This window comes from Solanum dulcamara, chromosome 2 (genome assembly GCF_947179165.1).
Source record: "Solanum dulcamara chromosome 2, daSolDulc1.2, whole genome shotgun sequence".
Classification (NCBI taxonomy): domain Eukaryota; kingdom Viridiplantae; phylum Streptophyta; class Magnoliopsida; order Solanales; family Solanaceae; genus Solanum; species Solanum dulcamara.
In genome coordinates this window covers 62646307-62670350 of record NC_077238.1, presented here as the reverse complement: position 1 = coordinate 62670350, position 24044 = coordinate 62646307, and the positions used below count along the sequence as shown (strand labels likewise).

The following is a 24044-nucleotide window of genomic DNA, read 5'->3' as shown; positions in this document are numbered from 1 at the left end:
TAACTTAATTCCAATTGGTATCTAACCTCTTTCACTCTGTTGTCTGCAGATGGTTAATACCCGCTATAATGTTATTCGGCCCATATCTCCAGTTGAGCCAAAGAAGAAGTCAGCCGTTCGAGGGTACAATCGAGGTAGATGTAGGAGAGGAAGATGCGGCAGAGGGTGAGGGAGAGCATCACCCGCCCGGGATGGAAGTTCTAATTGAAAAGGTGCCAATAGGTGAGGCCCTTCCCGCTCCCCAGAATGAGTTAGAAGAGAATCTAAAGGTTGAAGGGGAGGAGAATACTAATCATGTGGAAGACAACTCATGACCTTTCTGAGTGGGTTGGCTGGCACTGGAGCCATTCCCACCATCCCCACAGCACCAGCTCTTGTTGCTCGCCCTTTTGCTGCTGCAGCTTCGCTAGTAGATGAGGTAGTAGGCACTGATGCCTTCTTCAGACCACTTACGGGCCCTGTTATGACCGACACCGAGCATGACATACTCACTAAGTTTCTAAAGCTCAAGCCTCCAGTCTTCCATAGTACAGAGAATAAGGACGCTTATAAGTTCATCCTCGACTCCTACAAGAGGTTGCACAAGCTGGGCATAGTGCATCAGAATGGGGTAGAATTTGTCACTTTTAAGCTGCAGGGTGAGGCCAAGCAATGGTGGAGGGAGTATGTGGAATATTGTTCATCAGTGTTTCCCCCACTTACTTGGGTCCAGTTTCAGGCCTTATTCCTGGAGAAGTATGTACCACACACCTTGAGAGACCATAAAAAGGATGAGTTCATGGCCTTGAAACAAGGTGGTATGTCGGTGGCCACTTATGAAGCCAAATTTTCTGTGTTGTCTAGGTATACTATGCAGCTGGTAACTATAGAGGAAGAGAGGATCCGATTGTTTGTGAAGGGGTTCAACCCCGAATTGCAGGTGTTGTCACTTTACATGACTTCGTCGGGCAAGAGTTTCAACGAAGTCACTAACTTTGTGAAGAAGGTACAAGGTGTGAGGAGAGATGGAAAGGCCAAGGCTTTGGATAAAAAGCCCAAGAGCACAGGTAAGTTCCAGTGATTCTATTCTAGAGGTTCAGGTAGGCCAGTAATTGCAGCCCGGATAATTCAATCAGCTCTGCCTGCTTCTACTGGCAATTTTTTAAGTACTTCGCGACAGCATCAGGCCCATGAGGGTCAAGGAGCATCATTTTCAGGCAGCAGTCCATCTTTTGAGCGCGACTATTTTAATTGTAGAGAACCGAGGGATATAAGGAGAGAATATCCTCACCCCACTGGACAGTTTCAGTAACCTAGCATGCTAGAGAAGTAGTACCTATAGTCGGGAGAGACAGCAGTAGAGGACATCCACAGGGTAGGCAAGGCAGAAACTCGAGAGGTAGTGAGGGCCAAGGTAATGGTAGTGCAAGTTGAGAAGTAGCACAGCTAGTTAGGGAGGTAGCCCATCAGGATGACCGAATGTATTTTCGAGAAAGATCGAGGCAGAGGCGTCTGACACAATGATCACAAGTACTATTCTTGTCTGTGACCGGATAGCTACTATTTTATTTGATCTGGAGTCTACTTATTCGTATGTATACATGAAATATGCCTTGAATTTTGATACATTGTGTGATATACTTGATGCCTCTGTCCATGTTTCTACGCCTATTAGAGAATCAGTCATAGTCACCCTTGTTTATCGTGCTTGTTTAGTGATGTTTATGGAATTCCAGACTTGGGTTGACTTAGTAATTTTAGACATTATCGATTTTGATGTAATCTTAGGTATGACTTGGTTGTCCTCCTATTTTGCTGTACTTAATTGTAATGCAAAAATTGTGGCTCTAGAGATCCCAGAGAGGAAAAGGTTAAAGTGGTAAAGGGTGTACAAGCCTAATCCAGTTAAGGTCATATCATTTCTCCAGTCTAGAAAAATGGTGGGGCAGGGTTTTCTAGCCTATCTGGCCCATATTCAGAATATGGATGTAGAGTCTCCCTCTATTGAGTCTATTCCAACAGTAAGCGAGTTTCCAGAAGTGTTTCCTTCAGACTTGCCTAGTATGTCTCTCGACAAAGATATAGACTTCTACATTGACTTAGAGCTGGGTACTCATCTAATTTCTATTCCTCTCTACCATATGGCTTCGGCAGAGTTGAGAAAGCTTAAGGCTCAAATCCTAGAACTCCTTGTTAAGGGATTCATCTGTCCTAGTGCTTCTCCGTGGGGTTCTCCTGTGTTGTTTGTTAAGAAAAAGGATGGTAGTATGAGAATATGCATTGACTACCGACAACTGAATAAGGTTACCATCCGGAATAAATATCCCTTATCGTGGATTGATGACATTTTTGAACAGTTGCAAGGTGCATCGGTCTTTTCAAATATTGATCTCAGATCTGGGTACCATCAATTGAAGATTAGGCCTGAGGATGTACCAAAATAGAGTTTAGAACTAGGTATAGGCACTATGAATTTTTGGTGATGTCTTTTGGGCTGACCAATACACCTGTAACCTTCACGAATTTGATGAATGGGGTGTTCAAGTCATTCCTAGATTTGTTTGTGATCATTTTTATAGAATATATTTTGGTGTATTCAAAGAGTGAATAGGAATATGCAGACCATATTTGTATTGTTCTAGGTGTTCTGGGAAAGCAGAAGTTGTATGCAAAACTCTCTAAGTGTGAATTTTGGTTTCCTTCAGTTGCCTTTTTAGGCCATGTTGTTTCAAAGGAATGGGTAATGGTAGACCCACAGAAGATTGAAGCAGTTAAGAACTGGGCTCGGTCTAGTTCCGTGACTGAAGTTAGGAGTTTTGTGGGAGTGGCCAATTACTATCGCCGGTTCATGAAGAACTTTGCTTCTATCGCCACTCATTTGACCAATTGACTAAAAATGAGGTACCATTCGAGTGGACTGACAAATAAGAAAAGAGCTTCCAAAAGCTTAAGACTATTCTGACCATAAAGCCTATTTTGACCCTGCCGATCAAAGGTAAAACTTCATTATTTATTGTGATGCTTCACATTTAGGTTTGGGTGTTGTGTTGATGCAAGATAAGAACGTCGTAGCTTATGCTTCGCGGCAGTTGAAGGTGCATGAGAGGAATTACCCGACTCATGACTTGGAGTTGGCAGCGGTAGTGTTTGACCTAAAAATCTGAAGGCATTATCTCTATGGCGTCAGGTGTGAGATGTTTACTGGTCACCGCAATTTGTAGCATGTGTTCACCTAGAAAGACTTGAATTTAAGACAGCAGAGGTGGATGGAATTTCTCAAAGACTATGATGTCATCATCTAATATCATCAAAGTAAGGTTAATGTGGTAGTAGACACATTAAGCTGGAAATGGGTTAGCATGGGCATTCTAGTCTATTTGGTAGCCTACAACTAGCCCTTGGCTAGAGAGATTCAGGCCTTAGAGGCCAGATTCATGAGGTTAGGCATCTCATAAAAAGGTGGGGTGATAGCTAGTGTTGATCGAAGGCTCATTTTTATAGAGGAGACTAAGGTCAAGCAGTTTGAAGATGTAAGTCTGAATGAGATTAGAGAAAAAATGTTGATAGGCAAGACCTAAGATTCAAAACTTGATGCAGGTGGAGTGCTCAAATTTAGGGGAAGGATTTATGTTCCTTGGGTGGATGGAATAATTCAGAAAATTCTATTTGAATCACATGGTTCGCAGTACTCTATTCACCCTGGAGTAACTAAGATGTATCAATACTTGAAACATCTATATTGGTGGCCGGGAATGAAGAAATACATAGAAGAATATGTAGCCAAGTGCTAGAATTGCCAACAAGTGAAATATAAACATCAAAGACCTCCAGGCTTACTTCAAAGAATGCCCATTCCTGAATGAAAGTGAGAGAAAATAACTATGGATTTTATGGTGGGACTTCCCAAGACCTTTGGGAAGTATGATTCCATTTGGGTGGTGGTTACAGGTTGACAAAGTCAACACACTTCATTCCGGTTAAAGTGGACTATAATGCACAACAACTGACAAAGATTTATGTGAAAGAGATAGTAAGTCTACATAGGGTGCCCCTTTCTATCATTCCAGACCGTGGTACACAGTTCACTTCTAAATTTTGGGGAAAGTTACATGAAGATCTGGGAACTCGGCTCACTTTCAGCACTGCCTTTCATCCACAAACAGATGGACAATCACAAAGGACTATCTAAGTGTTGGAATATATGTTGAGGGAATGTGTGATCGACTTTGGGGGACATTGGGACAAGTTCTTGCCCTTGTATAAGTTTTCCTACAAATATAGTTACCACTCCAGCTTTGAGATGGAACCGTTTGAAGCACTTTATGTGAGGGGATGCAAGTCTCCTATAGGGTGGTTTGAAGCTAGAGAAGTGGAGCCATTGGGGTAGGCTTAGTGAGGAATGCTCAAGATAAGGTAAGGAGCATCCAAGCTAAGCTTCTAGCAGCTCAAAGTCATCAAAAAGAGTATGTTGACTGTAAGATAAGGGATATGACATTCAAGGCTGGTGAGAAAGTGCTTCTAAAGGTTTCACCCATTAAGGGGATGATGAGGTTTGGTAAAAAGGGCAAGCTCAGTCCTCGCTATATTGGCCCCTTTGAAATTCTTGACTATGTAGAGCCAGTGATGTACAAATTAGCCTTATCACCTAGGTAGTTGGGAGTACATCCGGTGTTCCATGTGTCAATACTAAAAAAGTACCATGGAGATGGGGACTACATCATTAAATCGGGCTCGGAGTTGTTAAACAAGGATCTTCAGTATGAGGAAGAGCCAGTTGCAATCCTTGATTGAGATGTTTGGAAGTTGAGAACTAAGGAAGAACTAGTTGCAATCCTTGACCGGGATGTCTGGAAGTTGAGGACTAAGATAATCAACATGGTAAAGGTGCAATGGAAGCATATTTCGGTGGAGGAAGCTACTTAGGAGACCGAGAAGGACATGCAAGACAAGTATCCTCAATTGTTCATCGAAGCAGATACTACTCTATCTTTACTTTAGTCCTATTTTCCCTAATTGGTCACTCAAAGATGAGTGATGGGTAAATTTATATATATTGTAACGACCTGTCCGTGTCATTATGGATAGGCCAATGGGAAAAGAATTTGGGCCAAAAAACTTCAAATAGTAACTTCCAAAAAATTTAGCCTAGGGCAAACTTGGATGAATTCTGAGTCAGGTGAAGTCTAGGGTTACCTTGTGATAGGTGTGGGATTGAATCTTTATTTTGGTTGGGTTAGCAGGATTCGAAGAATTTACGACTTTACGAAATCGTATTCGGATGAGTAAAACTCTCTGAATTGAACTTGGCATGAAGGTTATAAATTAAGACATCTTAAGGAGATGGTATGTTGTGAAAGGGGAGACTTAGAGACTCTTTACGAGCTCTCTGTCTCCGCCTATCCTGCCAGAGAGGGATTAGTGCTACCAAGGCGGGGAACTAAAGTAGGATGGTCCCGCCAAAGAAGGATAGTCACGACTTATTAAGGGGTAAAGACCCCAGAAATGGTATTTTTCTGTAAAAACTGTTGATTTTATGTACTGATACTACACTTGCTCTGTCTTTGTTTAGTACAGGGCATATTCATCCGGTTGCGGAGAGACCTCGCCTAGATGAGTGATTATGTTCGAGTTCAACGGTGAGCTATTCTTCCAAGCTGTCATGGACTCTCTCTTTTCTTCTAGTCTTTTTCTCAGGACTTAGATTTCAAACACTGGTTTAGCTTCATGACTATGTTTTTCTTAGGGATTGTATTCCCTTGTCTTAGACTTGATGTTGTTAGCATTTTGGTACATTCAACTTTCAGTTCTTAGGAGTTAAATTTTGCGTACATGTTGGGTTGTGGACTAGATTATTTCTGAGTTCATGGAAACTCTGTATTAATTATTGATTAAGACTACTTCTGCATTTTTGTCTTGTTTATTTATTGTGTTAGTTAATTGTTGGACTGTTGAAATGGTTCTCTCATCAGATGGTTAGTGTGGGTGCCAGTCACGATGAGTCGGGGTCATGACAATTTTTTATATTTATGATTCTTGCAAATTATATCAAAATAGGTCCTACACTAGTGTTGTGCAGGGTACCATAACAGATCTTCAGGAGCTTGTTCAGATATAAAATCCATGGTATTTAATTGGTCTTCAAATTCTTCTTGATATGTACTCAAAGCAGACCACCACAATAATTTTTTTTATCTCTACACCTCTCTAAGTCTTGGCCCAATTGGCTTCTATATACCTTACACACCATCTATGGTGTTCTTTTGGAAGCAACTACCCACCAGCACCGATCATCCCTTAAAACAATAAACAACAAAAAAACATAAAGTAGTTCAAGTGTATACATAAAAAAATTAGAAAGTGATGAAATTGACAAATTATTACCTTTTGCATATCATACATAAGTTCATTCCTTCACCATCTTTTAGCTCTAATGAATTTCTCAACAACTCAATGAACCATTTCCATGTTCTGGCTATTTCTCTTTCCACCACTGCCCAAGAAAGTGAATAGAATTGCTTCACTAAATCTTGTCCAAGGCCAACCAATAAAATTCTTTTACACCTCTTTTTTAAAAATATTCCATCTAGCCTTATAAATGGCCTCAAACAACCTCTCCAGCCACTTTTCAAAGCTTGAAAGCAAAGATACATTCTTGAAAATGTTATTTTTCCTTGTTCCAGATCATCTTTAGATATGTTTATCACCACATCAGAAACCAGGATTGCTAATCCTCAATTCTTGAGCATAAGCCTCCAACTTGTTGAAATCATCAATAAAGCTACTCTCCAGTTTCTCTAAGACAAGTCTCTTAACCTTCCTCATCTTTGAATAATCTATATCCTGCCTCATGTCTTTCACCATGTACTTGGGGTTATTCTAAACCTTGTTCTAGAAGTAGTGTGATAAAGATTGTTGAGTAGCTTTTTTGTTCTTAAAGGCTTCCTGTCACGTATGTTCTATTTTTAAGGTATTAATTTTAAGTCCTTGACTTGCTTAACTTCTAATGTCAGACACACAAACGGACAATCAATATCATACCTATATCTAAGTCTGGTAGAGTCACTCTCAACAACTCTAAGGCCCTTCTTCCTATCAATTGAATAATAACTCACAATTCTTTTAGCTTCATGAAGATTCTTGAAGGTCATACCTTTTTCCAACTCTAATAAATTATCTAGTTTCTCAAATACTTGTCTTCTTTTTTTCTTCCTAAAAAAATTCGAACTCATCACTATGATAATCACTAGCTAAAGGTTTATTTTCATCTTCCTCTTCCTCACTTGATTCACCATCAGTTATTGCATCTATTGTCACATGAAAAATTTCATTAGGCTGACTAATGTCACCATCAATTAGAGAATCTACTGTAATAGGGAAAGAATCATTAAGTTGATTGGTGTAATACTGAGAAACGAAAAGAAATTTTTTAGAATAGTTCGCTGTTACAAGTTTACAAGCATCTTTACGGTACATACAAAGATATACGGACTGTAGGGAGCCATACTTAGAAAATTTTGGGCACTAGTAGTTGTACAAGACCCTCTACAAGCCGTATAAAGTTTCACAGTCTGTAGAAGGGCCTCGTGGAAGGGATTCTAAGTGCCAATTGGTGGGTTGTTCAGGACAAAGGGGGTCTATGGTCAGTAATGTCTTCTACGACACGTAGACCACGCCCATAGAAATTAGGTCCAATTCTAGTAGCTCATTTTTTGTGACACAACTTCTACAAATAGACTTTACGATCCATATAGGATTCTATGGCCATAAAGGACCCATAAAGCTTGAACCCCAAGCCTCAAAATTTAAGTCACTTTCTATAGATGGCTCTCTATGGGCCGTACAAATTTCTACGATCCGTAAAGTTGGTTGTATACCTTGATGGGCAGTTTATTTTAGGGGTATTTCAGACTTTTTTCATTCCTTTAATATTGAAACCATGTCATTTTGGGACTAATTTTGGATGACCTATAAATTCCCAAACCCTTTAAACAAACCCCATTCCCACTCGTTCATCTAAAATTCTCTAAGAATCACAAGGATTTCTCTCTCAAGGTTTTCTTCAAGTTCAAGCTATGATTTCAAGAACTCAAGTCTCCCTTTTCAATTTAATATCTAAGGATCATCAAGGTATGTGAGAATTTCATTCATGGATCCTTTTCATCCATGGAGTCCCAAAGAATTCTTTCTTTTTCTATCAATTTTAATTCACTGGTTCTAGGGTTTTGATGACTTAGCATTGGGTTTATTCACTTATAATTTCACTCATCGCCAATGATATTATAAGACATGAATTGATGTTAATATCATATTTTCAGTATTTTTACATGAACCCAGGCATTATGACTAGTTTTATGACGATGAGCTATGATTTGAGATTATGCATGCATCATCAATTTATGAACTATGATTTAAGGATGCTTCTATGTAATGTCCCAATTCTTGAGAAAATTACTTTTAAGTATAAAATAACCATTTTCCCGTCCCCCTAGTGTTTTCATGCTTTGTTTATATTGTGGGGATGGTTGGTGCGGTTCTCGATGCGATCAGGTGAGATTTTAGTGATTTTGAGACCTTGAGTGGAGTTTTATTCAGATAATTGACTTTGGTAAATTTTTCAAGATTTGAGCACCGGATGGGAAATTCCAAAGTTTTGTTGCATCCAGATGGTCGACTTTGATCTAGTTGAGTGTTGATTTGGAGCCCAAGACCTTAGAATTCATTTTGATAAATTAGGTAAAAAATTGAGTTTTAGGCCTAAATGAGGTCTGGGAGGGTATTTTCATCATAATAATCTTTTTTTGGAAATCCACTGATTATATTGAGTCTGGAATATCGATTCTTGTGAGTTAGCATATCCAATTTATTTTTATCTGACTCCGAATGATTTTTGAGGGTCCAATTGAAGACATTTTTAAGTTGGCATAGCTGGTGTTTTCTAGTTTCTAGTGCAAGGTATTTTCTCACGATCACAATGTACAACATCAGTGAGCTTTGGGATTGCAAGAGAGGGGTGATTCACGATCATGATGGGTCTACTCTTTCAGTGTGCTTCACGATTGCGAAAAGGGGGGTCTGTGATCATAATGGTTAACCCTTCATGTGCTTTGTGATCATGAGGATTAATGGCTTGTGATTGCGATGGGTAAATTATGCATGAACAGTGTCAAACTCGGGAGTCCTTCCCATTTCCATCATTTTCAAACATTTGGGGCTTAAGGGAGACGACGTTTTAAGAGTTTTTCAAGGAAAATCAATTAGGTAAGTTCTTTTATCATTCCTAAATTATTTTATAGCAATTTCATCTTTCAAAACTCTTTCAAAACTCTTTCAAAATTAAGATTTCAATGTGGGTTTTGGGATTTTTTTCCTAAATTAAAAATTGGTAATTTCATGATTTCTAATCTATTTCTTATTTCAATTTTAATGTGGTTTTCAAACACGAATTCCCTTTGATATGTAGAGTATGAATTTCAAAAAATTCTAGTTTTACCCTTGTTCGTTTTTGCAGTGAGTTTTGGACGATTTTGATTCTGATTCTAAAACCTTGTAATAGGGGTATCTATGGCCTCTTTTTGATGAACTCTTTCCATTTTTGATAGTTAGTCATCATTTTAGAGTCGGTGTCTGTGTAGAGCTCTGGTTAGAGTGTTTGAGGTGAAGTTTTGGCTTTTGAAGTAGGTTTGACTATCCTTTTTTGAGACTGAAATTAGGTAAAGACTTTGGGATGGGGTCTTAATGCGAATTAGGAATGTTGATTATATCGTGATACCCATGAGGGTATTGGTTATACTGTGTTGCCCATGTGAAGGCTTATTAGTGCATTTTAGGCTCGTGGGGATGCCTTATTCGCTATTCTATTTTCTTTAGGAGCATGTGATTCAATATTTACCTGTGACAGATGCTCGTAGCACTATTTGACTTGTAATGCCTACGTGAGGGGTTGATTTGGGGGTTTTGATCACACTTGAGTAATGAAATATTTTTTAAAAGGGTGAACACTTATTTCAATGTATTTCCTTTTCATTACTATCTATTGAGGGTGTATATCATGTTTAGATTGAGGTTTGAGAACTTTGAACTTTATATTACATGTTGAGTTATATATTTCCCCAATATCATATGTGTTGTGATGCATTCATCTTCATTCATCATATCATTCATCTTAGAAAGTTCAGAAATATGGGGGAAAAATTGAGAAAGAAAATAAGACACCTTTTAATATCCTTGACCACGAGCTAGGTGGAAAGTTGATGAGATATTGAAATTGTGATTTGGTATATGTATGCGAGTCCCCCATGGGTCCTTGTCTATAAGCCTTATCTCAAAAGGTGTATACGACAGGTTGTGCGACAACCTTGATTCCATCGTATCGTCATCTCATTGCATTGCATTGCTCTTTAAATTATTTAACTTATCTGATCATATGTGATACTGAATTGTCCCTATATTTTTACTTTACTCATACCGTTCTATATAAATTGGTGGCACCGATGCTAGAGTAGGAATTTTTTTATATGTAGGTGGAAACATTTCTTAGTTTATTTCATAAGTTTGATTAATTGCTTAAACCAGTCATCAAACCTACTGAGTACACATGGATTGTACTCACCCCTACTTTTGTGTCACTTTTAATGCAGATCCTAGTCAGAATATTCCATACAGCAACTGATTTTCTATAGCGGAGAGTGTCATATCGGATTAGTGGTGAGATTCTATATTCCAGATCGCCATTAGTTCTATTTACTACTTTTAGTTTTTATTATTGTTCAAAGACTTGTGTTGTATTTTGCATTCAATGGTTGTATTATATTCTCTTTATATTTATGATACCTGGTTTTGGGATATTTCTTAGTAATACTTCTTCTTTTTTCATTTATGGCCCGACTTCCCCCTTTGAGAGTCTCGTATGTGATTTATTGTTATTCTTACACATTAGGTTGGGTTTTGGGATATGTATCATCATGACCTCGATTTTTGGATCGTGATAAATTAGTATAAGAGCGCTAGGTTATCGATCTCATAAGTTAAAGAGTAGGATGTCTAGTAGAGTCTTGTGGACCAATATGTAGACGTCCATACTAATCTTCGAGAGGCTCCAAAATACTTAATAGGAGAAATTCCTTTCTTTGATTCCTTTCATGCGATTTATTAATATCAAGTGTTGTATACCTCTAATATATTCCTTATGCATAGATAGTGAGGACTAGAGCTACAATCACTGAGGGAGAGGTTGCACCTGCAGTCCAAGCCCCAGTTTGTGGGCGAGGCAAATGATGGGTGAAGTTAGGGTTTGAGGCTGAGCGAGAGGAGCAACACCTGCTCGAGGACGAGCTAGGGAAGCATCACTTGAGCCTATGTATGAGCATGATGATGATTTTGAGCAGCAGACTGAGGAGTAGAGGCTATCCCAGCCGCCTGCAATTCCCGACAGTGCTCCGATTCTTTAGGAGCTATTCGTCCAGTTATTGGCAAGATTGGATGTTGCCCCTACTCCTCGTGTTCTTTAGGGTACTTCAGTCTCTCCTATTACAATTGGTGCTACAAACTTCTAACTCAAACTTAACCCATTTACACCATTTTAAGAAGCCAATCATGTAGTTTAAAGGAAATAAATAGTTTTAAAGAAATAAAAGGATTGAGTTCCCATAAACTCCATCAAATAAATTAAAATATTTTATGAAAAACATCCTTAGAAGATGAAAGTCATGGTACAGTACTCTAACAAAGTCTAAAATGAGGGGGATGGAACCCAAACAAGAAAACAATAAATTAATGTCTAAATGTCTATGTTCAAAGAGATGGACAAAAAAACTAAAAAGAATTCACAGTAGCCTAAATGAAATAGCTCACCCTTGGATTCAGATCACGGAAATCTCACATTGAGGTTTCTGAGCAACCACCTGAATATGCTTTGTACTCAACAAAGAAAAAGTAAGTGCAGTATTAGTACACAAATATAGTGTATTGGTAGAATCACACGATCATTTTCAGTTATACAAAATATGAGACAAGCAACAAAAATTTAGTAGAACAGACAATATATAATAAAAATAATAATTATAGCAAAATATGGACTTCCAGACCTTACTCTGATATGATATATACAATTCACATGAAATAATTACAACACAACAACCAACCCGATTCTCTTAAGGAACACACACACAACTGTTAGTGTACCAACGTGGTACCCTTTCCCATTATTAGTGTACCAGCATGGTACTAGATCAAAATGTACTGATATGGTATCCGATTCAAATGTACCGGTGTGGTACCCGATCCAACAATCAACACATATCATAAGCATAACCACAATGAATAACAATCACACTTGTACACCCATGTAACAAATTCATTACATGCAATTGATAATATTTAGCATTTCAAATCATGATCTTTTCTTTTCCGTAATCATATATCATGCATGCAATACTAAAGAAGAAGTTGACAAGCACATATAATATAAATGGCAAAACAGCAACCATCTCCTACCTCGAATCAAGCCTAGATGCTCTAAAAATGAGAGTTTTCCCCTTTTGTAATGCATTGGCTTATTCTTGGTCTAAACAATAACAAAATATAACAATCAATGAATAATAGCCTAAAAACACCTCGATTATGCTCAAACCCTAAACCCCAAGCCATTCTTATGATCATCCTACCCAAACCAGGGCTTATTCCCACCATTAGTCAAGTTAAAATCCTTCCCTAAGGTTTCCATCATAGATTCTAAGGTCTAAAACTCAAATTACAAGTAAGGGGTATAATTAACTTATCTTTACAGTAGAAATTGGTGGAAGACTACCGAAAATAGCCCTACGTCGCCCTTTCTTCTCCCAAGAACGAAATTGCAAAATAAAGGGTAGTTTTAAAACTTTTATATATTAAATCTGCGACTAACCCACTATAGCGTCTCGCACGAAGATAGAATCTTGGAATTCTTTCCCCAACCTCTATTTCGAAATGCACCCTCAAATCTTAACATTCTAAAATCACCTTTTCACGCGAAGTTCGATATTGAGAGTTCTATTCACCCAAATTCACTTTCGAAAATTCCTACGAAGTCCTTAACATCTTAGCTATTAGGAAAACCAATCCACCCTTAGACATTAACCCCAATCCTCAGTCGGATTGCCCTAAACCTCACCTCACTCAAATTTCATCTTAGATTGACCTAGCCTAAAAATTTTAAATCACTATAAAAAAAAAGTTTTCTGGCTCAATTTCTTCAACTATTGACTTTCCTATAATGACCGGGACGAATCATTGCAATATGCATAATATATTAAGAATATATTCATAATATCTTGTATTTTTTTTACATATAGCATGTTTATGTCTATATAAGAGAGTATCATTAAGGATAAATAAGAATATAAAAGTATTTTAAAAATTCAAGTATATCTTTTATAGTTATTAAAAAGAAACAACAATAATCATTGGTAAGTGTTGTAGTGGGATGGAGAATTATTTCTTGTTTAGCCAAAGATTTGAAGTATGAGCTTGAAAATGATTTTTTTTGTAGGGATTACACAAATTCCATAGTGTTGAAAGTTAATTACCTCCTATCCCTACTCTTTTTTAAATTATAAAAATCCCTTAAAATTGGATACATCTCAAAACATTCTGATACAGCACGTCTCGGTTTCGGATACATCTTTCCACGTTCCGATACAACACGTCTTGATTTCAGATACATTACGTATGTCCCGATACATCACGTAAAGTTATATATCCGACCGATACATCCCGTAAACTAATGTATCCAAAAATAGGAGAGAGTAGAGATTTTTATAATTTTTTCAAATGATAGAAAATTTTAGAGAATATGATAAAATAAGTTGTGTATTTAGGTAATTTTTTCCTAGGTTTTTTTTTTAACATGGATCACTTCTCTCTTTTAATTGGCCTTACACAACCCTTCTTTCTTTAATGGATTTTATAACATTTAATTCTTGGAAAACTTACATAGATATGATATATTAAGAAAATATTTATCATTTATAACAATAATATTTTTTTCGCTGGACACTTCTAATACATTTATAATACAGTTTTAATACATATTATCGGGAATAATTTATAAAATCACATATAATAAAAGTTTTATTCATAGATAGTGCATTTATCACACAATTTAATACACTTATAATACATTGTGTCAGTTTTCTACCAAACAAGCATAATATATTTTAAAACATTTATAATACATTTATATTGCATGCATAACACTTTTAACACATAGCAGATTTATCATAGTGTTGCTATGTATTGTTATATATGGTAATAAATAAAAAAATATCGTTAAAATCAATAATTATTTATTAAAAAATACTCACACAAATAATATTTCCATAAATTCTTCTACGAGCTTTACACATTTGCATTAGTGGAGACCTAAAGCAATACCTTATGGAAAACGAAAATGGAAAGAGAGTAATTGTCATGTCTTATTTTAGTTTGATTCGAAGGAATTCCCTTGCAAAACATATTTAGTAAGTTTATCTTTTGGATGTATGGATTAAGAAACTTACATTTAAGAACCAAATAAAACTAGTTTTTTGAAATTTTCTTAGAGAACTGAAATTTTTAAAAACAAATTTGAAAGCAAACTATTTTTGAAACTTCAAGTTTTCAAACTAGCTAACATCTAGACGTAAAGTTATAAACTTAAAACATTGCTTTGTAGTACACCCAGAAGAATTAAAAAAACATTTAATTAAAGAAAATCATATTGAAAAGGTACTTAATAATATTGTTCTTCCTTTTCCTTTTCTTTTTAATAAAATTAATAGACGAGTAAGGCAAGACATTACTAAACAATTGAGATTTGTCAACTACAACAACAGTTTGATTATTTTTTTTTCCATAATAGTCTTTAGATTTATAGTGGAAGTAAACTATATAGGCTTGACTTGTATGGATCAGTTTCAATTTGAATTAAGTTGATGTAATTATATTGAAATATGACACTTATTAGAAGCCCTACAATGCACCTAGCTACATACCTATCTACCTTTTTGTCAGAGTTCTACTCCATCCTTCTCAATTTATGTGACATTTTTTAAATTTCGAGATTCAAATAAATATATCTTTAACTGTAAATTTTACTTTTAAATAATTTGAATAGTCAATTATTTTGATTTATAATACTTTTTACGTGATTTACAAATATATTAATTTCATTTTTAAAAAAAATAAAGATTCCATGCGCAAATTTATGATCAAATTTAAATTGTTTAACTCTTAAAAAGTGAAAAGTAATACATAAATTGCGAGATTGCAGAGGGAGTACATAATTTTTATGCAAAAATCCAACACATTTTACACAATGTATAGAGTATTTAAGTGTGAACATTTTTAGTTGTAGGTGAAGATCTCGGAAAAGCAAAGCTAATATTCATTATATTTGGATGTATTTGTCTATAAGAATTATTTATTTTTTCAAAAAAATAATATTCTTTTAGGAACAATACATTCAAATAATCAAGAATTATTTCTAAAAATTATAACCAAGCATATGTTTTATCTTCAACTCCCAACTTTAAAAATTTCAAATAAAGTGAAAAAAAATATTTGTAATGGTATGTAATAGCTCATATACTGGTTATAATCTATATATGACACTATGTGATTATATATCTTGAGATATTACTTTTCTAAAATAAATTTGATTGTATATTTCAGATAAATTAGTAAAACTGGGTGATTTTACTAGTTTTTTTAAAAAAATTATTGTGTGTTGGGGGTAGGGGGGGGGGTGGGGGTGAAGGTGCGGAGGGGTTCATAAATCATATTTAGAAAAATACATTCAAAAGTTTAAATATTCTTTGCAATAAGTATGATCAAACACAAGTCCAACTCCAACTTTAAAAGTTTAAAATAAGGTGAATAATAATGAATAATATTTGATTTTCATGACCAAACATGCACATGACGAAAAATGACCCCAACTTTTTACTTCAACAAAATATTTTGATGAAGGGGCGACAAAAATAAGACATTTACGGCGTTCAGTACTAAAGTCCAGAGCATTAATAAAACAATTCTGTCGATTATTTTATAAAATTTATATAATATTACTTTTTTAATTATTTATTTTGTATGACACAAAAATGGACTTCTTGAAACGATCCTATTATCTCGATTTTTCTTTGGTATAGATATGATTTGATTAATCTTTGATATTTTTTAAAACATTATATAATTAAGAATTACTTGTAGATGTTAGAACATAATACCATGCATATTTTAGTAAGACTTTGACAAAAGCTCTCTAGATATTCTTTTTGTTTAAAAGATGGATTAATTAAAACAACACGAAAAATCATAATAATTTGAGATTCATTACGCTACTTTATAGTAGTGTAAAAAGTTACACAAAGACAAAAGTTAGATGACACGAGTGGAAAGAATTAGTTAAGATGAGACTCATGACCCGAATCTACTAATGGTATCCACTTTCGAATATTAGCAAAAACTTTACGTATGTTTGGTGGAGATCATATTCACTTTGATACCGTAATAGATAAACTAAAACTAAATATCATATAAGAGAAATTTAAATTATGAGAATAAATATATAATACTTTATAGCTTGTTATTCAAAATTGTTAGAATACTTTATAGCTTAGTATTTACGATTCTAGATTTAATTTATTTTCAATAGAAATAGCATAATAGGTTTTACGATAGGAACTTTGGATGTTTTAATTACCTGTTTGGCTTGTGGTCATTTCTATCATCCCCGACTCAGGGCAATAAATTTAATGTTTCATAATTTTAAAACTTAATTTATAAAATAAATTTTACACGTATAAATTTATTCGGTATAATATTTTTAATTTATTTATAAAATATAAATCCTATCTAATTGTTCAGTACAATTATATAAAAGTCTACGATTTTATTAAAAAAGCCTATATCGATATATTTGATTTTGGTCGATTAAGTCGGCTTTAAAAAATCATTTACACCCCTGACTGCAATATATTGATTGCAAATTGAAATTTCAATTTTGTGTTATAAAACTATCGATTTAAATTATATATATTGTTAATATCATATATTAAGCCTTGAAAACAGCTTCTGATAGAAATACAAGGTAAGATTGCATACAATAGATCCTTGTGATCGGGCCCTTTCTCGAATTCTGCGCATAATAAAAATTTTAGTGCACCGGATTGCCCCTTTACACTGTTAATATCATATATATTTATATTCTTAATATAATTTAACCTAATAAAGCAAGTTACTTATTATTGGCATAACACATTTTCAGTTTATCGTGAACATGTTATTAGATAAGAGATTGTGCAGGACACAAATTAGGATAAAATATTAGAAGTTATGATATATATATGATTTTTCAATCAATATCCGATAATCATATTGAAATCCGACTATTCTTGAATTTTCATAGAATAGGACTTCATCGGGGATAGCACTTCCCACATCCACAAAAAAATTTCATACTCAAAACTCAAATTTGAAATCTCGAGTCACATATATAATTATATACTACTATAAAGAAAAAAGAAAAAAGAGTACGAGGAAAAGCAACAAATTAGAGTATATTTCCATTTCAAGTGGGGACAAGAAAACAGGGCCCCACATTTTACACCTTATTCCCCTGTCCATTTCCTTTTCTTTTCTTTTTTTCTCTGTCCTGCACTTTTTTATCAGCTGATATTTTTATTGATATTTTATTGTTATCAGAACTCAACTATTCAACAGCATACAATCCTTAAAGAACCAATCACCTTACCCTCATACAGTGGACAGAGATTCTCAAAAAGGTCCATCTTTTCTTGTTCAGGTTTTTTTATTGTACGGCCTAAAAGCTGCACAATAAAGTAAAGAGTTTTATCCAGAACTTGCTAATCCTTTTTTGGTCAGCTTCACAATTATATCAGGTAAAAATGGTTGCTTTCTTGAAAATTCTTTTTTTCTAATTAAATGGGGGTTGCTTGATCTTAATCTGGTATTCTGTTGTTTGATCTGTTTGTGGGTCGCTGAAATTTTTGAATTTTCTCATTATTTTACTGTTCATTTTGAGAATTTTGCTGTTGATATGTGTGCTCTTTCACATTTGCTTGGAGTAGCTTTCTTTGTTCTTGTGTGAAAGTCTCCAAGTCTGCAGCTTGGGCTATATTTGACTTTTTGCTTTGTTGGTTCAATTTCCCACCCACCCTTGTTTTGCTGCTGAACTCTTTTTTTGAAAGGATTTGTGGTTGTTTTAGTTGAAAGAGCTTTTACCCAGCTCAGATAATATTAGCTGTCCGGATAAACGAGGAGGGTTGCGGTAAGACGAGCATAGAAAGTAATTTAACTATGATATATCCTTTTAGATACTCAATTTGTATAGAGAAAATTGGAAAAAGATCCATATAGTTGACCCCAAGTAATTTGGAATTGATAGATTTGTGATTGTCTGAAAGAAAAAAGATGTTGCTTCTTGCAAAAGTTCTCCACTTTTTGTTTAGATTCTCTGTTCTAACTTGTTTGTCGCAGCTTTCCCCTTTTCTGAGTGAAGTGGCATCTATTCTCTTTAATAGTTAGTGTTCTATTTTAAGTGGAATTTCATTTTACTGCTATCTTGTTCTGCCTCTTTACCTCCCAAGGTATGAGTAAGGTCTGCGTACACTCCACCCTCCCCGGACCTCATTTGTGGAATTCCATTGTATATGTTGTTGTTGTTGCTATCTCGGTTTGAATTTTTGAATTGTCGTGAGAAGGTGAATTTTCATTTTGGATGAGCAAATATCTCAATAAATGAAAGATACGGTTGTATTCTATCTTAACTCTTCTCTCTTTTCATTGGGATTTTACTTAATGCAGATTTCATTCCCTGGTACAGCGGAAGCACAAATTGTTTGAGCAATCTGTATGTACGTGCTCAACTAGGAAGCAACTTCTATTGCTTAAATTCTAAATCTTTTTGCTGAAGAAGTTTTACAGACTATATTTTTTAATCTAAGATTATTGAGGAGAATTGATGGGGCATATATGTGAATACTGTGGGGAGCAGCGGTCAATTGTATATTGCCGGTCAGATGCAGCTTGCTTATGTTTGTCGTGTGATCGCAATGTGCATTCTGCCAATGCCCTTTCACAGCGCCATTCCAGGACACTTTTATGCGAAAGATGTAATTCACAACCAGCTATTGTTAGACGTGTTGAGGAAAAGATTTCTCTTTGCAAGAACTGTGATTCAATTGGTCATGCTGGTTCTAGTACAGGTTCCATGCATAAGAGGCAAGCACTTAGTTGTTATACTGGATGCCCTTCCGCTGCAGAACTTTCTACTATCTGGTCATTTCTCTTAGATAACCATTCAGGTGGTGATTCAACTTGTGAGAAGGGAATGGGTTCAATGAGCATCACTGAAAACCGACCTACGGATAGCCAAGCTCCTCAAGGAAAGTTCAACTCTCAAGATACATCTGCGACAGTTGAAGTGAGTGAAATGCATACTCCAGGCAAATCAAGCATATTGGTGGGATCCTCTATGCCTACTCTTGGCAACAAGCTAAACAAGGTGGAGCAAATTGCTGGATCTGTGAATTTCTCTTCATCAAAGGTAATCTAGGTTTTAAAAGATATCTTATAATGAGATGCTAATAATTCTTGCTGATATGTCGCGGAACTGATAGTTCTGTTTTCCTGGACTTCGATTTGATAGTAATGACGACCAATAAGTTAGTCGACCACTTGGTGGGCTCATGAAGCTGAGGTTATCTTGCACCTTGTTGTTCCTCTGGAATCTTTCAACAAACTTGAGCTTTGATTTTCCTGTGCCCAGCTCCTTTTTGTAACAGTACCTGAGATTAGTGAAGTCGTAACAGGTCTAAAAATGTAGAGGAAGATGAACTGTACTTTATGATTCTTTCTTCTGCCTTATGGGAGAATTCCATATTCTTTGTCAAGCATTTGATTGCACAGCATCATTTTATTATGTTATGTTTAAGAATGGTTATCCACAATGTGTGTTACCTTATTGCTTCTAAATCATTCGACACAAGACTTCTTGGAAGTTGCTTATGTTGTTGTTATTCTTACACAGGGCTGTTATTCTGGAGTAAAAGGCTCAACTACATACGAGGATGATCCTTTCTCTCAAGATTTCAATATGGATGAAGTGGACTTGAGTTTTGAAAATTATGAAGAGCTATTTAGTGGTTCTCTGAATAATCCAAATCAGCTATTCGAGAATAACGACATTGATGGATTATTTGGGACAAAAGATATGTCAGCTTCTGATTCCAGCTGCCAGGATGCCAATGCTGCCGAGGTCATTCTTACTATTAACATTATTAGTCCTGCATCTGTTGAAATCCATGCGAACTTAGCAAATGATAAGTCATAATGGATTTTTTTTTGTAAGGCTATACCAATTAGTATGGAATGTGCTTTAGTCATGTTATCACATTTACTTTTGGCCCTATGCTTTCTAGGAGTCTTTTAGTCCTATGGGCGATTTTTATTCAAGGAGAAAATATAAAGAACTTTACTTTTTATCTGTAATATTATTTTGTATAATGTTGGCCTGAGATGAATTTAAATGGAGAAACATGGCAATGAGGATAATATAGCCGACTCAACTTGTTTGGGAGTAAGACGTAGTACTAGTTGTGGAGAACTGCAACACTGCTTAGAGAACATAATTCTTACCATCAGGAAAGTTTTCTGCTGTCATCTAAACTTATGTGGCTGTGACTGACCCAATACTATAACGATCATCTACTTTAAGATTCGAGAAACTAGATTGTTTTGCATTATAAAGGATGTTCTCCTCCTAAATCCCTTTGCAACATTGATTATCCAGTTGATTATATCAGGCATTTTGTGTTACATTATGGACAGGATTCACATAGTACTAATTTCTCAAACCTTTTGATCTGCATACTTGGGAATTTCTTATTCTTGTGCTGTTTCTTCTTTTAGGTTTTGGTTTATGTCTCTGTTTTTGTTGCCAGAACTTTGATCAAAATGCCAAATATTGTGTGTTTGGATGCATTTTATGAATTTATAATGTGTGGTAGGTATATGTTTTCGCAATAAGCAAAGGAAATGGATGTGTTTAACTGTTAAAAACCGGTAGGCCTCTGGTTCCCCTTTTCTAGTAAAAATTTATCGTGGACAAGAGTTGATAGAATATTCATTTGGATAGTTGATTTGAGAGTGTTATACAACTTGTAGTGAAAATGGCTCTGTTATGTTAACAGAGTACATTATCTTTTAGCTTCTTTTTCTTTTGTATTCTTGTTTGTATATGAAGATCCTTTTTTCTCTTATTAAAGGGTGGGGACAGGGGTTGGTAGCAAACTAGTCAAGAAGCAGCAGATACTCTACTTCCTATATATTCATTCAAGTATCCATAATGCATAGATCTTTTCATTTACCCCCTCCGATCCGTCCCAATTTATGTGACACTCTTTCCTTTTTAGTCCGTTCCAAAAAGAATGACACTTTTCTTTATTTAGTAAGAATTTGACCGTAAACTTCTCATTTTAACCTAATTGAGATGATTTATAGCCACACAAATATTTATGACTTATTTTAGACCATAAGTTTCAAAAAGTGTTCCTTTCATTCTTAAACTCTGTGCCCAGTCAGACACTTTCACATAAATTGGGACGGAGGCAGTATTTTCTATAAGGTATCCATAATGCATAGATGTGGGAACTGTATTCATTGATAGTTGTTGAATCAATAACATGATATCCATTGTTTAGAAGCTGTCTGCTGTCAAGTGATTACAAACATTCTAAATCCATGATCGGAGCTGGTACATACTGTATTATTCTCCACATGCAAAACATTTTTTTCCTGGGGATGAATCTGTATCTTAAGATACTTACACAAAAATTCTTCTTTTTCTCGTCCCCAAGTATCAGGAGCTGATGCTGATGAAGACTTTGGGTCGAGGCAAGATTGTTTTAGTTCTGCCCATGTATTGAATTTACTGCATGTATATGAAATAGATCCCAGCATCTGTGTTTATATTGGATGACACATCAGGAACTTAAACTGATCATTGTAGGATTTTGTAAGACCACTGAACGAGATTTTCCTATAATGGGTCTTCTAATACACAAAAACATTAAACATTTATCTCTTCCTGTTTTGCGGAAAGTCTTACCTCTTTCTTTCCTTTGAATAATCTGTGAGTGATTAATGTTTTTACATTCCATTCAAGTGTTCTGATGTGTTCATCTCTTCATCTGATTATTCTTGATATTTTTCATGATGAAAGTCTCTTTAATCATACCTAAACATTCATGAACTTGAATCAATGATAAATTTACCAGGGGTCATCAATTCGAAGGGTAATGGCGATGCTGCCAGCATGTAGCAATGCAGAGTCCGTAGACTCCCTGATGAGCTGCAAAACAGAACCTACCGCTTGCTTTGCGAGGCAAGCATCCATCCTCTCATTTTCTAATCTTGGGGGAGAGAGCAATGCCGGGGATTACCAAGAATGTGGAGCCTCCACAATGCTACTTATGGGAGAACCACCATGGTGCCATCTATGTCCTGAAAGTTCATTGGTGTCAAGTAGCAGAAGCAATGCTGTATTGCGCTACAAGGAAAAGAAGAAGACCCGCAAGTAAGTTCTCTTGTAATAACCAGCATAACTTCACCAACGAGTAGTATCTTTAGTTCCATGCAGAAGAAATGGTGCTGTTCTAATAAAAGTCTCTGGGTTGTGCAATCTCTAGTTTTGGGCGCACATCTGCTTCTCCTAATTTTGGCATCTCATTTCTCATTTAACTTACCTAATTCAAAACTCATATTCTTTCGTATTCTCTTTAAGTCAAGAAATTTTGTCCACGTTTATGTTCAGTAGTTTATCTAATTGAGGATGTCTTTACTGGTAGCTAAGGTACATCAGAGGTCTTAGAAGCTTCCTCTAACTTTGGCTTTTGGTTTATTCCTTTTGTTCATATATTCTAACTGTCCGTTTTCATGTGTAGATTTGATAAGCATGTGAGATATGCTTCTCGCAAGGCAAGGGCTGATGTGAGAAGGCGTGTGAAGGGACGTTTTGTCAAAGCTGGTGATGCTTACGATTATGACCCACTGAACGAGACCAGAAGCTTTTGATTCCAAAACTTATCACCATACATATTAGGAAACAAAGGATCGATATTAAATTGAGCAAAGCTGATTGAGGTATCGTGCGATTGGATGAAAGGAGCCTTATTTCCTTTTTTGCAACAGCATTGGATTGCAATGTCCTATCAAGGAAGCTGGATGAGGAAAGCAGAATCCTCTGCTATTTCACCAAAATCCAATTTATCAGCCAGAGAAAAGGAAAGATGAACATGCAACCTTTTGTTAACCAAGTGTGCTGCAGAGAATGGGACTTGGCAATTTCTAGAGGTACATGATCAGCTTCATTCCAGAAAGGGCTCAGACTGCCCATCTCGGCTGTAATTATTTTGTTCATCGACTACACCACGTTTTCTTAAGTTGTTATTCCTGTAACTAGGTGGACGTTTACACATTTTGAGTCCAAAACAATTCAACTGTACGTCCTTTCATGTCTGAAGGACTGAGAGTTCCTTGGCTATTATGTTATGCTGTCATGTATGGTATGTGTAGAAGGGCTAAAATGAATTACGTAACGACAGAGGAAACTTGCTTTTGTTAACATTTTCCCTAATTTGTTGTAGATAAAATGTATAGCATAGACAGTTGGAGCTTTGAGTTTACAAACCATCACACTGCCATAATCTTCTCATATGCTGAGAATTATAGTTTCTGGTTGAATCTGAGATTTATTTGAGCAATTATGATCAAATTTAGTTGAGGATTCATATTCTTTGGTCTAAGCAGAAGGAAAACCTTTTTCTGTTTAATTTTTTTTGAAAACAATGCCCTTCTAATAGCTACTCTCTCCATTTTAATTTGTTTGTCTTACTTTTCTTTTAATGCAGTGCAAAAAAGAATGTCTCTTTCCTTTTTCAGCAACTCTTTAATTTTAATTTTTTTGCATGAAATGTTTAAGATTACAAGATTAAAGTACATTTTGGTACATTCTACATATCTTTAATTTA

At 35.5% G+C, this 24044-nt stretch overlaps 1 protein-coding gene and 2 pseudogenes across 1 annotated transcript; 2 read left to right on the top strand and 1 right to left on the bottom strand.

The window, feature by feature from the left end:
* Positions 1-310: 310 nt before the first annotated feature.
* Positions 311-4977, top strand: LOC129872169 (uncharacterized; annotated as a pseudogene).
* A 1557-nt stretch (positions 4978-6534) lies between these two features.
* Positions 6535-7127, bottom strand: LOC129872161 (uncharacterized; annotated as a pseudogene).
* A 10577-nt stretch (positions 7128-17704) lies between these two features.
* LOC129880619 (zinc finger protein CONSTANS-LIKE 10-like) lies at positions 17705-23695 on the top strand. Its single transcript, XM_055954723.1, has 5 exons — positions 17705-17894; positions 18820-19561; positions 20045-20272; positions 22293-22591; positions 22959-23695. Exons 2-5 carry the CDS (start codon positions 18977-18979, stop codon positions 23086-23088), a joined length of 1242 nt encoding a protein of 413 aa, XP_055810698.1. The 5' UTR covers positions 17705-17894; positions 18820-18976; the 3' UTR covers positions 23089-23695.
* The last annotated feature ends 349 nt before the right edge of the window (positions 23696-24044 follow it).

Coding starts and splice junctions, on each gene's coding strand:
- LOC129880619 (XM_055954723.1), top strand. CDS start 18,977: ATGGGGCATATATGTGAATACTGTGGGGAGCAGCGGTCAATTGTATAT. Junction 20,273..22,292: donor AGGATGCCAATGCTGCCGAG/GTCATTCTTACT, acceptor TAAATTTACCAG/GGGTCATCAATTCGAAGGGT. Junction 22,592..22,958: donor GAAAAGAAGAAGACCCGCAA/GTAAGTTCTCTT, acceptor TTTCATGTGTAG/ATTTGATAAGCATGTGAGAT.